Source organism: Dysidea avara, chromosome 3 (assembly GCF_963678975.1).
Source record: "Dysidea avara chromosome 3, odDysAvar1.4, whole genome shotgun sequence".
In the NCBI taxonomy this organism is placed as follows: Eukaryota; Metazoa; Porifera; class Demospongiae; order Dictyoceratida; family Dysideidae; genus Dysidea; species Dysidea avara.
Genome location: NC_089274.1, coordinates 4,926,191 through 4,945,577, shown reverse-complemented (window position 1 = coordinate 4,945,577; position 19,387 = coordinate 4,926,191). Strand labels below are relative to the sequence as shown.

Genomic DNA, 19,387 nt, shown 5'->3' with positions numbered 1-19,387 from the left:
CTTAGCCTAACACATGACAATAGTTAGGTAGTTGATTGGAGGATATCGATTTTTCGCATTGCGGACCCTACCATGGAGATATGACACAAAACCCAACCTGTGTCACAATTACGCGATCGCTTTTTATGAATAAAAAAACTATTAGTTTTCACGCCTACCAGGTAAACCGCTTAGAGCAATGAGCTGAAAATCAGTATGTAGCTGGAATAATCATCATAGAAAGTCCTTGCAGTAGTACAGATAAATCGGATTACACACCACTGAGTTATGATTCGAAAGGCAACTACGTATAGCAAATGCAAAATCGAGATACTCTAATAGAACAGTCACCCTAATAGAACATTCAGCTATATTTATAACTTACTCCATTATAGAATTATATTACATTGCAAGTTATTCTGTAGGTAATTCAGCTACAACCAGTTAATCTGATAGACAATTCAGCTACAGGCAAGTCACCCTGTAGAGAGTTCACCTAGAAACAAATCACCCTGTAGAGAGATCAGCTAGAAGAAGTCACCTTGTAGAGAGTTCAGTTACAAAGAAACCACCATGTAGAAAGCTCAGCTGCAAACAAATCACCCTTTAGAGAGATCAGCTAGAAGATGTCACCTTGTAGAGAGTTCAGTTACAAAGAAACTATGCACCATGTAGAGAGTTCAGCTGCAAAAAAATCACCCTGGAGAGAGTTCAGCTACGTAAATATCACCCTGTAGAGAGTTCAGCCAGAAGATTTCACCCTATAGAGAGTTCAGCTGCAAATAAATCACCCTGTAGAGAATTCAGCTACAAACAAACCACTCTGTAGAAAGATCAGCTAGAAGAAGTTACCTTGTAGAGAATTCAGTTACTAAGAAACCATCATGTAGAGAGTTCAGCTGCAAAGAAATCACTCTGTAGAGAGTTCAGCTATGAATAAATCACCCTGTAGAGAGTTCAGCTGCGAACAATTCACCCTGTAGAGAGATCAGCTAGAAGAAGTTGCCTTGTAGAGAGTTCAGCTACAAAGAAACCATCATGTAGAGAGTTCAGTTGCAAACAAATCACTCTGTAGAGAGATCATCTACAAAAAGATCACCCTGTAGAGAGTTCAGCTAGAAGAAGTCACCTTGTAGAGAGTTCAGCTACAAAGAAACCACCATGTAGAGAGTTCAGCTGCAAACAAATCATCCTGTAGAGAAATCAGCTACAAACAAATTGCTCTGTAGAAAGATCAGCTAGAAGAAGTTACCCTGTAGAGAGTTTAGCTACAAACAATTCACCCTGTACAGAGATCAGTCTAAAGAAGTTCTTTGTAGAGAGTTCAGCTACAAACAATTCACCCTGTACAGAGATCAGCTAGAAGTTACCTTGTGGATAGTTCAACTACTGTACAAACAAATGACTCTCTAGAGAGATCAGCTAGAAGAAGTCACCTTGTAGAGAGTTCAGCTACAAAGAAACCATCATGTAGAGAATTTAGCTACAAACAAGTCACTCTGTATAGAGATCAGCTAGAAGAAGTTACCCTGTAGAGAATTCAGCTACAAACAATTCACCCTGTACAGAGATCAGCTTGAAGAAGTTCTTTGTAGAGAGTTCAGCTACAAACAATTCACCCTTTACAGAGATCAGCTAGAAGAAGTTACCTTGTGGATAGTTCAACTACACACAAATGACCCTCTAGAGAGATCAGCTAGAAGAAGTCACCTTGTAGAGAGTTCAGCTACAAAGAAACCATCATGTAGAGAGTTCAGCTACAAACAAGTGACCCTGTAGAGACATCAGCTAGAAGAAGTTACCTTGTAGAGAGTTCAGCTACAAAGAAACCATCATGTAGAGAGTTCAACTACAAACAAATCACCTGTAGAGAGTTCAACTACAAACAAATCACCCTGTAGAGAGATTAGCTAGAAAAAGTTACCTTGTAGAGAGTTCAGCTACAAATAATTCATCCTGTACAGAGATCAGCTAGAAGAAATTACCTTGTGGAGAGTTCAGCTACAAAGAAACCATCATGTAGAGAGTTCAGCTGCAAACAAATCACCTGTAGAGAGTTCAGCTACAAATAAATCGCCCTGTAGAGAGATCAGCTAGAAGAAGTTATCTTGCAGAGAGTTCAGCTACAAAGAAACCATCATGTAGAGAGTTCAGCTACAAAGAAACCATCATGTAGAGACATCAGCTAGAAGAAGTTACCTTGTAGAGAGTTCAGCTACAAAGAAACCACCATGTAGAGAGTTCAGCTGCAAACAAATCACCCTGTAGAAAATTCAGCTACAAACAAATTGCCCTGTAGAAAGATCAGCTAAGAGAAGTTACCTTGTAGATAGTTCAGCTACAAACAAATCACCCTGTAGAGAGATCAGCTAGAAGAAATTACCTTGTAGATAGTTCAGCTACAAACAATTCACCTTGTAGAGAGATCAGCTAGAAGAAGTCACCTTGTAGAGTGTTCAGTTATAAAGAAACCACCGTGTAAACTGTTCTGTAACAAATATATGTAGTATATATAATATATATTTTGTACATTTACTGATAAAATCAGAAATATTTAAAGTATTTAACATCTGCTTCATCTTTTCTTCTTCCTGTGGTAAAGAAAAAAAGATAGGTTAAAAAATCCCAAAGCCATTTGGGGTATACAAATACAAAAAGAAGTGAAATCTAATCAAAAACAGCTAAGCTGTAAAAAAAGGTGCGGCCCCCAAAAAGGCCATGGTGAAAAAAGATGTGAAATCCAAGGTGGCGGCCAAGAAATGGCTGTGATGGTAGGTTAATGGTAAAAATTTTAATAACGACAATTCAGATGAATTTTGTGCCAAGACCAAGCAGCACCAAAATTCACCTGAATTGTCGTTATTAAAATTTTTACCATTAACCTACCATCACAGCCATTTCTTGGCTGCCACCTTGGATTTCACATCTTTTTTCACCATGGCCTTTTTGGGGGCCGCACCTTTTTTTACAGCTTAGCTGTTTTTGATTAGATATAGAATTACACGTATGTTAAAGTCATCAGTACGAACAGGTGCAACGATTATACAGTTGTGCCTTGCGAATCGATCCCCAGTTAGTTTATGTCTCCAGGCCTCGTAGTTTCCTCAAACATTTCATTATTTATTTATGACGTAATTTTAACCGCATTTCGTATTATTCTTAGTACTTGGTTGTATAATTAGAAATTGACTTGACTGAAAAATAATTGACTTGGTTACTTGATTTTTGTAGTGGTTTTTATGTTGACTGGTATCCACATGCATCATTCCAGTGTTGTATGGAACTTTTTGACCCTAAAATATATGGTGGTTCAGTTGTCTTGAGCAGTTATATTGTATACTAGGTGTACCCTCGCAAAATGCCCTTGATACTAAGACAATTGGTATGTGCTATTGTGTGACTACACTTCATTACATACTAACAACGACATGATTTGGCATAACTACAATTGTATATTTAGTAAACGAGCAAGCTATTGTGAGATATGGCAAGCAAAGATAACATTTGTAGCAGAGCGTGAAAGTGCAGATACTTTACAACAATGCAAGTATACTAAAAATATGGTGGCGTAACCATGTACCATTCTGTAGTCACACACTGGTAAAGAGACTACTTATTAGTCTACTAATTGCATGTCTAAAATCCAGGGTTCCGGCAGCTGGCAGTGGTAGTACAGTGTTTAGGGCTCTGATGTATTACAAAAAGTCTCAGGATTGAGCTCAGAAATCTCTTTTTCATTTTTTACAAGTTTAAGTTGAAGTCACAAAAGGCATAAAGCATGAAATTAGTGCTACCCATAACAAGTGCATAATCAAGATACTCTAATAGTGCATTCATCCTAATAGAACATTCAGCTACATACAGCTGGAAACAAGTCACCCTGTGGATAGAAACAAGTCACCCAGCATAGAGATTAACTAGAAATAAGTCATAGTTCAGCTACATTTCAAGTCACCATGGAGAGTTTAGTAGCAAACAAGTTTCCCTGTAGAAAGTTCAGTTACAAACAATTTACCCTACAAATAAGTCACCCTGTAGAGATTACAGCTGGAAATGAGTCACCCTGTAGGGAGGTCAGATAGAAACAAGTCACTCTGTAGAGATATCAACTAGAAATAAGTCACCCTGCAGGGAGTTCGGCTACATTTCAAGTCATCCTGTAGAAATGTTAGCTAGAAACAAGTCACTCTATAGAGGTTTCAGTGCCAAACAAGTTACTCTACAAATAAGTCACCCTGTAGAGAGATCACCTAGAAACAAGTCACCCTGTAGAGAGCTCAGCTACAAACAAGTCGCTCTTTATAAAGTTCAGCTACAAACAAAGAGAGTTCAACTACAGTTCGGTTATGTAACAAGTCACCTTATTACCTACATAATAATTATTTATTCAGTTTAAAAAAAAAATTAATTAGACACAAAGCTATACACTTATGTGTATGTCTTGTTCTAGAATTCCTGTAGTAAAGAAGTTAAAAGGAAGACCCAAAGCTAGTTTATGTCCAGCTTTGTGGCTTGCAATACAAAGAGAAGTGATATCTAAACTAAAACAGCCAATTAAGAAGGCCAAGGTGGAAAAGTTGTGAAATCAACAGTGGCAGCTAAGAAATGGCTGTGATTGTAGACTAATGGCATAAAATTTAATAAAGAAAATTCAGGAATTTTGTGAGTGAAACTTGAAGAAAGCAACATAAATTCACCTGAATTGTCATTTTAAATTTTTTTTTCCATTGACCTATATACATACCATCATAGCCATTTCTTGACTGCCACTGTTGATTTCACAGAGTTTCACCCTAACCTCTTTGTGGACCGCACCCCTTTTTTACAACTTGGCTGTTTTTGTTCAGATATGAATATAAAAGCATTTGTAAGTTGGCATCAGCAGGTTTAGTGACAACGGACTTGTGCTTTTGTAAGTAGTATAACAGAATAACTAAATGCTTGAGGCATGAAGCAAGCTAGCTACCATGCATGTTTTCCACTTTTATAGTCTGGAGACATACAATCTTTACATGTCGTAGGGTCCAGTGCCACCAGACTACCTTGCATTGTTGTAAAGCATGTTGCCCTGGCTACTACATTTTCTTCTCCACTAGCTATCCCTCTCATGGGCTTGATTATTAATTTTATTAAACTAGATGATCACTCAAAGACAATTAAAGCCATCCTTTAGAGTGCAAAGAACTTTCATAAACACTGAAATAATGTGGATACCAATCAATTAAAACTGAAGTGATTTTTTGCATGTTGCAATACTAAGTCAATTTTTTGCATGTTACAATAAACAAGTAAATATTTATATGTGTACTATAAAGCCAAGTTGACATTTGTAAGGCTCACAACAAAGTCAGTTTTTGCAAATGAGCTACAAAAACCAAGTCAATTATTATTTTAGCATAAATTATAGCAAGGCATCATCCATAATTTTCAGCCTTATGCGTGCACATTTAAAAAGAGTACTCTTTTTTTGATGCACGTGTACTGTACATACACATTATGAATGATACCTTTAATAATCATATCATATTTTAATAGTTCAGAATAAGGTCATTGCTACTGGTTAATGTGTAAATCTAGAATAAGGTCATTGCTATTGGTTAATAGATCTTAATTTAATACACATGCATCATAGAAACAACCAATATAATGCTATTAGCACTTCATAGGAACCTTGTCAACCATAAAAACCCTTTATCATACAGTACAGTACAGTAGCAATGAATATTAGAGTTTCTTTCCCTTCAAAATCACCCGAAAAACAGAATGAGTTTCCTTCAAAACAGCTTGGCAGTATTGATTCATAACCAAGCTAAATAATGCCTTCAGAGCAACCCCACATCCTTCCAACAAGTTTCTCTGGAATTATTATTTAACTGAATAATTCAGCCAAGCATACTGTAATTTGCTTTTGTCGTTGTAAAATAATTTTCGTATGCAAAATTTTGTACGAAAATTTCTTGCATGAAATTTTTTATACAAGATTGAACTATTCTAATAGAGCAGTCATTCATGTAAATCATACAAAAATATTTTTACATGAAAAATTTTATCATGAAAAATTTTGCACGAAAATAAAGCAAATTATGGTAACTCAAAAAATGCATAAGGCTATGGGCTTGATTTTTTTGCTATTTGACGTTGGATGTGCATTTTCACTAACTGCTGTACATACAATACATGCATCATAAACTTACCTTTGCCCTCCTTGTGTCCCAGTTCTTTTTGCTGACACACAAGATGTCTTTGTGGTAATGCACTATGGTTTCCCTGTGGCTGTGGTGGTGGCTGTTACACTTATCACCCATATTTTCCATAGTGGTTACAGAGACACTTCTCGTACTGTTCTTCTTTTGCATTGCAGCATGTGTAACGGGTGGAAACAAAGCTGAAAATGAAGTGTAATGGCCACTGCACTTTTCAGAAATTGATTGTTGGGACACACGTTCAGACCCAAAATTAATTTTATGGCATGCCTGATGCCATTTTTTTTCTTTTAATGCAGTATGCGCAGATTATTAGTCATAACTACATTATAAAAACAGTAAACAAACAAGTAGAAGCAAAAATTGAATTTTAAGTCGTATTAGGGATCAAAGAATAAAAAAAATTGTGAAACAAGGGAATAGCAAAAAGTAGTGAAACAAGACAAGTTGCCTATACTTGCTGATTATAGCAATGGACATTTAATCCCTCATTCAGTCATGGTTTATAGACTGAAGTATAGGGATTAAATATCCATTACAGGTATAGCAGTATAACCTCTTGTTTCACTACTTTTGTGCTATTCCCTTGTTTCACAACTTTGTTTTTATTCTTTGATCCCTAATCCAACATAAAACTTCTAATTTTTACTGCTTCTTCTACTACTTTTACTTTGGGACCAGAGCTTTAGGTCTACTTTTGCTGTAATATACAGATTTTCCTTTTTCAGAGGTGAAAAATGTACGAAACATATCACTTATCAAACTCTCCATATTAAGAACACAATAGAAAAATTCCCATAATAAGGGAAAAAGATTCCGTCCCAGCTAACACTCTTTCATCTCCTTTCAAATCAAACATATGATTTTAATAAGGCTACATAAACTTTATTAGTTTCTCATCCCTGCCCTCATCACCATTTTTCTTACCTCATCAAAGATTTTTTGTACCACTGGTGGCTAAGGGAGGCCAATTAGCACCTTTTTTAGTTGGTACCTTACTATGGCAGTCTAAAAAAATTACATTTCGAGTAGCTAATTCAGCTATCTAGTTATAAAAAATAAAATAAAAATCTGCCTTCCTGCACTGCTATTTTTAGTACAGGAGGATGAGAAACTATTAATTAAGTATATGTGGCCTAAACATTTTAAGAACGTATTTCCTCCCCCTAGTGTACTCTTTGTTCAGTTCCATAATGGCTGAAAGTAGTGAATGATCCCTAAGTTGGTTTTTAAGCCCATCAAAGTATAATTAGATATACGTAATTGTGAACACAGATGCATTATGTTGATGACATCTTTTTGATGTATACAGGTCCAACCGATGAAAGTGACAACCAGTCATTCTACTTTGTTATGCCCTACATGAATAAAAGTGTGTTCATCGGTGATAAGCAAATTTTATATCTTTACATGTACTTTTTAGGAGGACTTCATAAGCAATTTTCTTCTCATGATTGTGTCCTGGCTTACATGTCACACTATAAAGACAAAGAAAAAATTGTTTTTCGAAACTATGTAATCATGTTTTTGCACGTGCTCAGGGGATTACAGTATTTACAAAGCCGCGGAATTGTTCACAGAGATATAAAAGGTTAGGTTCTAAATAGTGCACCTGCTTAGCATTTGATTGCATGTACTCACAGTACAATCAAATGCTATGCAGGTATGTATATGTACATGTAGCCATGATAATTGCTTTCCAGACATAACAGATGTATGTACATAATCATATCATTCTTTAAGCTGCAATTCTATGAATGCATACAAATATAAGGAAATATTAAGAATTTGAGTTTGACTAGGAATCATAGAAAAAAATACGGAAACAAGGGGGGTAACCTACACCTACAGATAGACAAGTGTGGACATTTAATCCCTGTTCCATGACTGAATCAGAGATTAAAATTTAATGTCCACATGACTGAATCAAGGATTAAATGTCCACTAGCCATGCGAGTAGGTCTTAATAGTAGCGTACTGCCCTGCCAATCTGTACCAAAATGGTTATAATATCCGATGGAATACTAGAGAGCTGTAATAGTATTGTATTACAGAGTTTATTTGATTACTTTGTAAAGCTCTAATAAAGTGCACAGGATTTCTAATAGAGTACACGTAGAATGTTCTAGAACAATCTAGATTTTTCATTGGTAGATCTATGAAATTATGAACTTTTACTATTGAGTAGATTGTAACTAGAATTTCATTTATGAAATGGAAATTAAGTGAAGCGATCAGCCGTGATAGCAGCGGCTCAGTGGTTAAGGATTTGAGTGTTCAGTATGGAGGTCCCTGGTTCGAACACTGGTAAGTCTTGTTTTTCAACATTTTTACATGCACCTTTTTTACCTTGTGGTGTTCTATTAGAGTTGGCAATTCTAGACCTGACCTACAGGGGGGAAAGTAGGGAACAGCATGGCTATTTGTAATATAGAGTAGAATTTCAGGGGGGTCTACCCCCAGAAGCTGCAGGATTTTTGCAATTTGAAGGCTTGAAAATAGCTTAAAATTTATACCTAAAACATGAAAAATGCTAAGAATAACAATGCCAATCTATACTGCAACTTTTCCCCCAAACATTTTAAAGTTTTTTTTCAGCAGGGGGGCTTAGAATTGCCTATGTTTTGAACCGTAATTAAATAGATAAGATATCTTATTATTTAAAGATAACTGGAAAGATTGATCAACAATCTTCCATCGGTGTTAAAAATACTTACACAGTGCAAAGTTACAGTCGATTTTGTAGCAAAAGATGGACCAATTTTCATGAAATATTCAAATTATTTGTGGTCATGAATCAGAAACTATGGGGTGTATGGGAGCTAAAAATATGCATGAATGATAAGCACCATAGGTACTACGAACACACAAAGTTTCATCAAAATCCAAGAGATGGCCCTAAATTCCTTGTGGCACTTATAACAGTGTTAAAACATCAAGTCACATTTCAATGTCCTGTGTATTTGCTCACTGTATAACCCCACAATGAAACTTTCACAATCTTATGTACATTTGAACTCTTAGCACAGCAATGCCTTGTTGTTATTCTTACATTGTTTACAGTGTCCACTATCAAAATTCACATGGCCCAATAAAAATATACTCGTGAAGCATGCCAACAGTTTCCCAAATGTGAAGTCTTTTCTAGGTGGTGTGGCAAGCTTGAATGGTGGTTTCTGGCCTTACGAAAGAACTGGCTTCACGAGAATCAGTGGTGTATCGATGGATGGACTCATGTAGTTGGACAAACATTTTCTGTGTGGTTTTTGCTGCATTTCACCAACTAAGCAGCCAGCATAGTCCTTTAATCTCACGGGGCATGAATGAATATTTTAACATTCAAACATTCTTAAATTTTTCTTAATGAATGTTCGAATGTTGTTACACCCACTCAGTTAGTCTAATCAATGACAAAAATGATAATTTTGCATTATGAACATGTGCATACTAAGCTGCACAAAAGGTAGATTTGCACACATTTGTGAAACCTATAACCTCAATCACAACAATTCACAAGAAAATTAATGTTAACAACATAAAAATTTAAAAACGAAGTAAAAATGTACTTCTACAACCATAAAAGTAGAGTGTGGGAATGAAATTTACATTTGAAAGTTAAGGGTAACAAACATTTGACATTTGTTCATGCCCTAGTTTGGACTTCAATTATGGTATACATCCATTTTGAAGTCTAACCACTTGCCTACCGCTTCCCCCTCCCCCACCTCCCATCCTTTTTGTGATCACTTGTGACACTACTTTGCTCGTCCAGCTGCTCAGATTTCCTATCCTATTCGGCAGGAAACTCTACAAGCACTGGAAATAGTCTGAAAGTTAGTGAACTGATGCATCTCTTGTGTAAATCTCATATGCATCATTGGCAAGTTATAATGGCTTAAAGTCTTTAAAACTGTTTATCTCGAAACTTCTAATGTGATTGGTTTTCTAAAATCCAATCGCATACATATGCATGCAGGTATATGTTACACTATTGTATGCTACTACAATAGGGTGTCATAAACATTCAAGTTGCTGACCTAAACAGGGAACTGTATATTGAAATCAGTAATTTTGTTAAACCTTTTCTCCATGTGCAGTTTCAAATATATTGGTACACCAGAGCTGTAAATGTACTTTACCGCTGCTCTGTGAATGTCCTCGAGTTGGCAGTGTACAATATTTGCTGGGTGATGTAAACCTGATGTCTGTTGAAGACAGTCAAAGCACAATTGGAGAATGGAACAAGATGCTGAAACATACTCCAACTGGAACTAGAGGAATGATGGCTCCAGAAGTACAGAACTTCCATTATTGGTTTATAATTATTATTGTTTTATTGTACATACAGCTATTTTTCGTGACTGATAGAGGTGTTCATTTCAATAGTCATAAATCTGATGTTTATTCAGCCTGTGCAACTATGATGGAAGTTCTAGTTGGCAAAATTGTCAATGCTGAACCACATAAACAAGTAACCAAACACTACATTTCTTTAATACATAATTACATAGCTTATATGTTTACTTCCAGATTGCTGAATTTGTTCAGGCTGTAGGTACAAGTGCCCATACTTTGTACTTAAACATTGATGGTGCATGTAATGTTATTGATGATACTCTGAAAAAGGTATCACTACATACTGGGAGGTTGCTTTTGAATACAAAAATTTCCAGAATAGTATTCGTATGTGATGGCATGATGGTACCTGTATGTATATAGGAAAATCATCCTTACCATGGCTTGAGATTATATAATAACAAAGTAGGGATTTTCCTCCACATAAATGATCCTATCTCTTGTTTTACTACTTTTTAGTGTATGGGGGTGAGGCAAATTATACCTTGATAATTTTAAATACACTATAGTTTACTACTTTTTTGTTATATCAATGACATGACTATTTTGATCAAACAGTATTTAGAGGCCCATGAAAGAATATTTCTTTAAAATGGATAGTAAAGAAGGACCCTGCAATGTTAGTAGTTATATATAGGTTTGGAGTTTTCCATCTCCAATTGAAGTATTACTATAATACGCATTTGGATCTGGATTTCCATGAACACTAATACCTATCAAATGGTATACAGTAGTACCATTTAAGTAGGGATCCATGATGTGACGCCTAAACTTCCACCTTTAACAAGCATCCTAGAAACATCTTATGTGACAAAAATCACCTTGACAGAATGATATTAGTCCATCTAACATCAAATAGTATGTTTAAAAAATTGTTAATAAAAATGAAGTATATAGGGATCCAAGCGATAGGATTCTCCCACCGAGTTATGCTATAATACCAACATTCGTGTCTTATTTCACTACTTTGTATCACTTGAACCCCTACTTCATTATTAAATTAATATACTTAGTCTAGTAAGAATAGTATATCAGACTTGCCATAAGTCATAAGGGAGCCAAGCATTTAATGAAATTAGTTTGCATCACCCATAGAAAAATGAGTCTACAGACTGTTGGACAATGTTCACTATATAAGCTAAAATTGAAAATCAGTATTACTTTGTTTATGTTTGTGTTTTGTATTAGATAAAGAATGTATTTAAATCTGCAATTGGATCTATGGATGAAAAGGTAGATAGTAAACGCAAAGATTCTTTTACCAGTCAACAACAAACGATATCTAATGATTTCAGTAAATTGAAGAAGGTTTGTAATTGTATTTGATCTTTACATGAACACACATATATATGTGCATATAATGTACATATAATATTATACCACCGATTAAAATTAATTTGATAAGCAATATAAGCATTGGCGTGAGTGCTATGATGCACAGCAGGAGAATGTCTTAAAATTAATGACACTACTCTCTCAGATGAAGCCAAGGACAAGTGGTAGCATCTGAGATATTCTAGAACTGAAGTTTTTTCCGCTAAATTGTTTTGTAGCAATCACATAAGCGAGACCTTGTTGCATCATTGAAATCGGTCCTAGTCCTGCAACTACTAGCTATCAAGAGATAAGAAAGAAGGCACATACTACAATCAACACCTTGATACAGACATGCACTACACACATTCTACACGTAACAAACTTTAATCCATTGGCTCCATCAAACTGAGACTATACGGTAGCTGATTATGCGGGTTGTGACAAGACTGTGATATTTAGACAACACAGAAGTGCAGATGTTGCTTAAGAAATATTACTGGTAGACAGTTGGTAGACACTGTACCTGCACAATAGGACCACTTATGAACTAACTGGACCGAATAACAATGGAGCAACACATCCCTTTACGATCTAATTCTAATAATCAAAGGACACACTACTTAATGATCTAACTGTACTTATAACAATTTATCATAAAACTAGTATTTTAAAAATTGTTAATTTAAGAAATAAAGTAGAGATATATGCAATAAAAAGTAGTGAAACAATAGATGAATGATGGTATTACAGCATAGCTTGATGGGAAAGTCCCTACTTTGACATTGAGCAAAATTATAGCTAATGTGCCAAAGTAGGGACTTTCCCATCAAGCTATGCTATAATACCATCATTCATCTCTTGTTTCACTACTTTTTATTGCATAGATCCCTACTTCATTTTTAAATTAACAATTTTTAAAATACTAGCTTGTTTAGTTTTTTGTTGTAGCACAGCTAGCTAGTTACAGCTAATTAAAGCACATACTGTGCCGAAATTGGAAGCACATAGGCCCGTAGTAGCATGCATAGCTTACCTTTAATCGTAGTAGCAGTGGCACTCAGATCTATGATGCCTGTTTCAGTACGATGGTCCACGTTCTATTCACCCCAGCTGGAAGTTGTTCGAACGAACAGGCCCCTTAAGTTGTATGGAGCTTAGTCTCAACTAGCAGGATGAAGTAATACAATTTCCACTCGAGTACTGTCAAATCACACGAATCACTGACTCGCTGATCTTGCCACCGGCACTGAGTTAGTCTTGCGTGGTCTGGCTATGCAAGACTAGCACTGAGTGACTGAGTCAGTGTGTTCGGAGGAACAAGCCGTCGAGTATCAGTCTCAAATCTCTTTGTCGATGGCAGTCCAGGCATTGGCAAAAGTCGAAGTGACAACTCATCAGCCTTAATGTTTCAGGTGCAGCACTTGAAATTATAAGTGCCCCGCTCTTTCAGCAGCAAAAGTACTTTCTGAAATACTTTTGTGGTGTCTACAGAAAAGTGTTGATATGGAAAATTAATGCCTTGGTATGGTTTCGATGCTTGAAGAAGAAGACAACCAACCTGATTGAAGATAAAAGGAAAGACAAGGCGCGCAGGGCGTACACTCGTCGGAACCCCAAAAGGCAAATCCCACCGGTGAGTTTGTTGTTGTGGTGTAAAATGGTGACTGTACGCTGCTTTGTTTGGGCTCTAGGCTTGTGACTGTGGTCAGGCAGTGAATGAGTCAATGAGACTAAAATTGGAGTTTTGGGGTGATTTTTTTTTAAATTTTATATCCGGTCACCTGTAAGTGTTTGTTGTATTTGATGCTGTTTTATGTATTATATGGACTAGTACTATTCCGTAAAGGTGATTTTCGCCACATAAAATGTCTGTAGGATGATTTTAAAGGCAGAATTTTGGGTGGCGCACGAAACATTCACCACAATCCCTACTTAAATGGTACGACTGTACTGTTTGATACAAAAGCCTCCTATATATTGGTAACACAAAATAAAATAACATGAAAGACCACACCCCTTTAACATCATGCATAGTCCAGTTGGCTGAGGCCCACTCAAGATACTCTTATAAAGCAGTCAGCCTAATACAACAGCCATGTTTGAGTAGAGAGAGTAATCATATGTGTATATCGTAGGGTCTACAATGCGAAAAATTGTCATGTGTTAGGCTAAGTGTAACTTGAATAACACCAGGCCCCATTTCATAATTAAAAGTGACTTCATGTGCATTTATTCTAATTTCAATCACGTGGCTCAACCAGATGACTAACAAGCTTCATAGTCCTTACACAGGTACTTTAACTAGTACTTCCCCATGCTGACCTATTATGGAGTTGCTGCTGTAATCATCCTATATATGCTCCAGAACAAGAAACGATTTTGCTGATGTCAAAATGCCACACAGAATATGCTGCCATCAGGTCCTTACCCATACAATCAAACCAGGGTTTTTTTACGGGGGGGGGGGGGGCAAATTAATTCTGCCCTTCCTGAAATTGATTTTTCCCCTCCTAAAAACACTTTTGCAAAAAAATATTACTATCAAACATTAGTATATGTAACACTAAACTCTATGGTCACGAGTTCTAAAACAGTATTCATTGCATGACCTAGAACTAGGTGAAAGCCTAACCAAAGAAGTCTTACTTATTGCAAGTAAATATTATATTCATAATTTCATGGTTAGCAAGCCTAATAACCAATGACATAAAACTATGCAAAATACTGTCAGATAATTAGTTCTTATTGCATGCTGAATATGACTGTGATCAGCTCTCCAGTATAAAAGCCCGCAATTTTAGTCTCATCATAGTTTGAATGAAAGCCTATAATGAGTTTGCATGCTTTTTTGAAAACTCTTCAAAGTCTCATTCATAAGTACTAAGTAATGCTGTCACCAGTGATGACAGTGAGAGTGAGGGCATCATTTCATTATATATTGATGTGATCAGTACACATGATGCCAAAATGCACCTATTACAGTACCATTGTAACTGTTGTTGTTTAAAATATTTGAAATCATTACGCTTACAGTATATGTACCCTGCAATGCATGCTTTATTTTAATAACAAAATTAACGAACTATAGAGTTTTGGCTTTGTCAAAATTACCTCCAAAGTCAATCTCATGATACCTATTTTCCAAAATTTTCAGTTCCCCGGATCAATTCCCACCCCCTCCCAATGATAGAAAACCTTGTTTTGCCCCCTCTGGGTTTAGTTTCTAGACAAATTGCTGCAAATCATCTATACACTGAGTTGATAACAGACTACTTGGACAATGTTGAGGGTAGATATCAAGGCATAGAAAGGAAGCTATATATGAAACGCTGCAGCTTAAAATCACCATGTGATTTTAAGACATTTTTCCATTGTTTACTAGTGACAAACTTGGCTGCCACGCTGGTGTATTCAAAGCCTAACACATTACTCACAAAAAATAAAAGTAAAATTGGTCTGCAGATAGGACCATTGTGGCAGTTACTTTTGTGATTTGAAATGACTGAGATTATTAGCTAATGAGATATATACATGAACATACCTACTTTTCATACTGGTCATATAGCTGGACTTACATTCTGGGGGATCCATAAAACAATTTGTATTGATTCCTTGTATTTATTTTAGTTGTTACATGATGGCCGACAATATGCTGAACGGATACAAGCATTTCAAGGAAAATTCAATAAGATATACACAGATGAGTGTCCTTTTGCAAGCATACTGACAAACGTTTATGGCGTAAGATATGTTGTTTTGTTACAATATAATATAATGTGCTGTCACTTTAGGCTAACAGTTTACACTGGGTTTGTCTTCAACACCTTCCCCATGTGTATGGTACTAAGCTGTGGGAGGATATGAAAAGTGTACTAACTGTCATAACAGAAGGAGTCAAGGTACACAATAAAGTGTGTAATGCATTAAAGCTAGTATGTACTTACAGTACCACATTGTCTTGCACAAGTGCAACTCGGCGACTTAAAAACTTACTAATTAAAGGGCACGGTACCCATTTTGCTCACAAGTATCCATCTCATTTCATTTGCGATGGATACTTGCAAGCAAAATGGGTGTCACATCCTTTAATTAGTAAGTTTTTTAATTGTTCGCACTAGGCATATGTACATTATGCCAGAATAATTTTTGGAATAATCAGTGGTAAAAAGAATCAGGAATAATTCCGGAATAATAGGGTGATCTTCCGGAATAATTATTTATAATTCACACATTTTTCGTGTAGTATCGCAGAAAAATTCACAAAGGAACATCCACAATCATTGCTAGTACAAAATCGGGCAATAAGATTGAGATACTCTAATAGAGCAGTCACTTACTCTAATAGAACAGTCAGACAAGTTTAGTTGTGACTGCTCTATTAGAGTATCTTGATCTTTGGGTATAGTTTTTATGCTTGCAAGTGGTTATAATTTCAGCTGCAGAAGAATACCCATTTGACTTTTACAATTCCAGTAATTACTCTAGGAATATTTGGGAATAATTTTGGGAAAATAATAGGTGAATAAAAAAAGAATTGCCAGAAAGAATAATAGGTAATTTAAAAGGCATAATTTACTCAAGCCTAGTTCGCACTCGATGTCGTGCAAGACAACATTGCATTTGAGCGGTACTGTAATACTGTATGTACAAAATATAGTGCTTTCTATGTAATTATTAATTTTAAAACGAAGTAGGGATGTAAATGATAAAAGTAGTGAAACTAGAGGTGAATAATGGAATTACAGCATATCTCTATGAGAAAAATCCCTACATCAGCATGAGATAACAGTTATTATTTGTTCAATGCCGATCTTCCCACCAAGCTACGTATGCTGTAATACCATCATTAATCGCTTGTTTCACTTTATATCACTTTGCAAGCAGGCAGGCTGGCAGAAAATAAAATTTTCTCAGCAATATTTTTAAAATTCTATAACCATCCACCTATAAGTATTTTCTTGTTTTTATGTTGTATGTGATGTTAGATGGATCCTTGTGATTTTTGTTGCATAAGATCTCTCTAGGGTGAATTTAAGGTGGTGTCTAAGAGGCAGCGCTTGTCACTTTAGGGCCAATTACCACTTTACCATACTGTATATTATTTTGTGATGCTTATACAAATACACACATCACGATGGCCAGGGAACTCATTCCTCTCAGCCATTTTGTTGATAGCTTTCATACAGTATGGTAGCACTGCATATAAGGGATCCCCCAAAGTAAATGTCGATCCCCAATATTCCACACATGCCATTAATAATTGTCATAAAAATATTTTACACAACAGAGAATGTGAATGGTCTATTTAACATCAAATCTAGCATTAGAACTAAAACTCTTACAGAAGCACCAGTACTGAATTTAAAAGCCACAAACACAAACACCTAATTTTTGGTCAACCTGTCTGCCTTCTTGCCTGACCACATTTGAAAGGCTAAACAAACCCATTGTACCACCACTATTGTATGCCACAATATGCTTTTTCTGGGTTCTGGCAAATTTCTGCACCTTTCCTTCGCCTTCATACCAGTCATCATTATAAGGAAACCATACTTAGGGATTAATTTTCCATATCAACATGCATGTATATAGAAAATTACTGGAAGTGCTTACTTTACTATATAACAGGGAGTTATACATAGATACAAAAATTGTCACTCTGCATTGCTACATTTTATATAACCACCAGTTTCACTACAGAAAACAGACGGTGTTGACCACACCTCTTTATGATCTAGTACATCTAGCAGTGAGATCAAACTATTTATAAAGCAGTCCAAAAGCCCTAGACTACAGCTATTTGCAATATTCTAACAAAATGGAACTCTGTGATATCATTAATTTAGAATTGTGGTAGGGTGATAATGTGTCAATCAATGTATAATAGGGTTTCCCCCAAAAGACTATGTAGTGATACTATGAATACTTTTACCTAGAGAGATCTTACACATGTGCAGTACACACATGAGCACACCTAATTTTCTGTCTAGCTGTAAAATTCTACATTTGCATATACTATACACACTGGTGAGTCTATACTTGTCTTCTCAAGCCCTCTCTTCATTGCTACTGTTTGGATATTATAGTTTGAGCCAGCAATTGGCAATTGTGATACCTAGAGAGATCTTACACATGTGCAGTACACACATGAGCACATGCATGTAACTACACACATGTGCACACACTGAACACATAAAGACACGCAATTTCCAGTGGTGCAAAGTTGTGTCATGAGTGAGTGACTTGTGTGTGCAGCAATTGCTTATTTCCATACTGTTAGAATTGGCTGAATTGCCATTTTTGAAATTACTTGTACAAGTAGCCCTGCATGTGAAAACCTTGAGAAAAAGGCTTTCATAAAGCCAATAGACACACTACACTGGCTATGTCATGACTCTTGTTACTAACTTACAATACTCCTTATCGTACTGATTCACCTAATTTAAATATATATCAATCAAATGCCATCCTTCACATTGATGTGCATGCTCCCCCTCAAAAATATATGCATATTTACAACTATCACCTGTAGCTAAAGCATTGTTGAAGCTAAAAAAACGTTGTTATACCCCTGAAGCCTATTTCAAAGTCACTCCTAAAACCAAAGGCAGGTATATTTCCATTACCCAAACATTTGAAATAATTATTAAAACTTTCTATGTAGGTGCATTCCAACTCCACAAGCTACTTGTTATTAACATCACAGACTTCCTGTTACCCAATTTTCTGTCTTGTGTGTCATGTTAGAAGCCACACCCCTGATAACTCCCAATGTAGTGCACTGGTGAAACATTTCATCAATATACAAATAAACAAGTACACAGAAAAAATTGGAAATTTCAACTAGAGTAGGGACCATAACACATCAATAAAAAGTACTGAAACAAGCTGGAGTAGTGCATGAGATTAATTCACAGTAAAACTAAAAGAAGTGTTATATCCCTACTGTGGATTTCCATTATGGTATCATGAGCACAGTAGGGATATAACGCTTCTTATAGTTTTACTGTGAATTAATATCGTGCACTACTCCAGCTTGTTTCAGTACGTTTTATTGATGTGTTTTGGTCCCTACTCTAGTTGAAATTTCCTAAATTTTCTGTGTACTCGTTTGTTAACTTTTTTTGTAAATAATAATTATGACTGGTGGACCCACGCCTACTGCATCTGACATGGAACAGCTTGCCCCAATTATCGTCTGAAAAGTGAAGTATCCATTACACTTAGTTGTCAGCTATGCTCAACCCGTTACGCAGTATTTTGAATCAAGAACTGTACAAAAAGCACCTCTGCAATCCACGCATATCAAAAGAAATGGTGCCGCATGCCCCAGTTATATCAATTATCATCTGAAAAGTGAAGTATCCATTATGCTTCATTGTTAGCTATGTTCAACCTGTTACGCAGCATTTCGAATCAAGAACTGTTCGAAAAGCACTACTGCAATCCATGCATACCACAAAAAAATGGTAACGCGTGCCCCAGTTATATCAATTATCATCTGAAAAGTGAAGTATCCATTACACTTCATT

General features: G+C 36.0%; 1 protein-coding gene across 4 annotated transcripts in view; it reads left to right on the top strand.

The window, feature by feature from the left end:
• LOC136249016 (uncharacterized) overlaps positions 1-19,387 on the top strand; it is a 144,359-nt gene that overhangs the window by 119,766 nt on the left and 5,206 nt on the right. For all 4 annotated transcript variants that reach the window (XM_066040900.1, XM_066040901.1, XM_066040899.1 and 1 more), the window contains 8 exons: positions 7,495-7,554; positions 7,606-7,773; positions 10,280-10,476; positions 10,531-10,653; positions 10,713-10,808; positions 11,727-11,846; positions 15,483-15,596; positions 15,647-15,754. In XM_066040900.1, the coding sequence (XP_065896972.1) occupies positions 7,495-7,554; positions 7,606-7,773; positions 10,280-10,476; positions 10,531-10,653; positions 10,713-10,808; positions 11,727-11,846; positions 15,483-15,596; positions 15,647-15,754 (986 nt within the window). The remainder of the gene's footprint in view (positions 1-7,494; positions 7,555-7,605; positions 7,774-10,279; positions 10,477-10,530; positions 10,654-10,712; positions 10,809-11,726; positions 11,847-15,482; positions 15,597-15,646; positions 15,755-19,387) is intronic.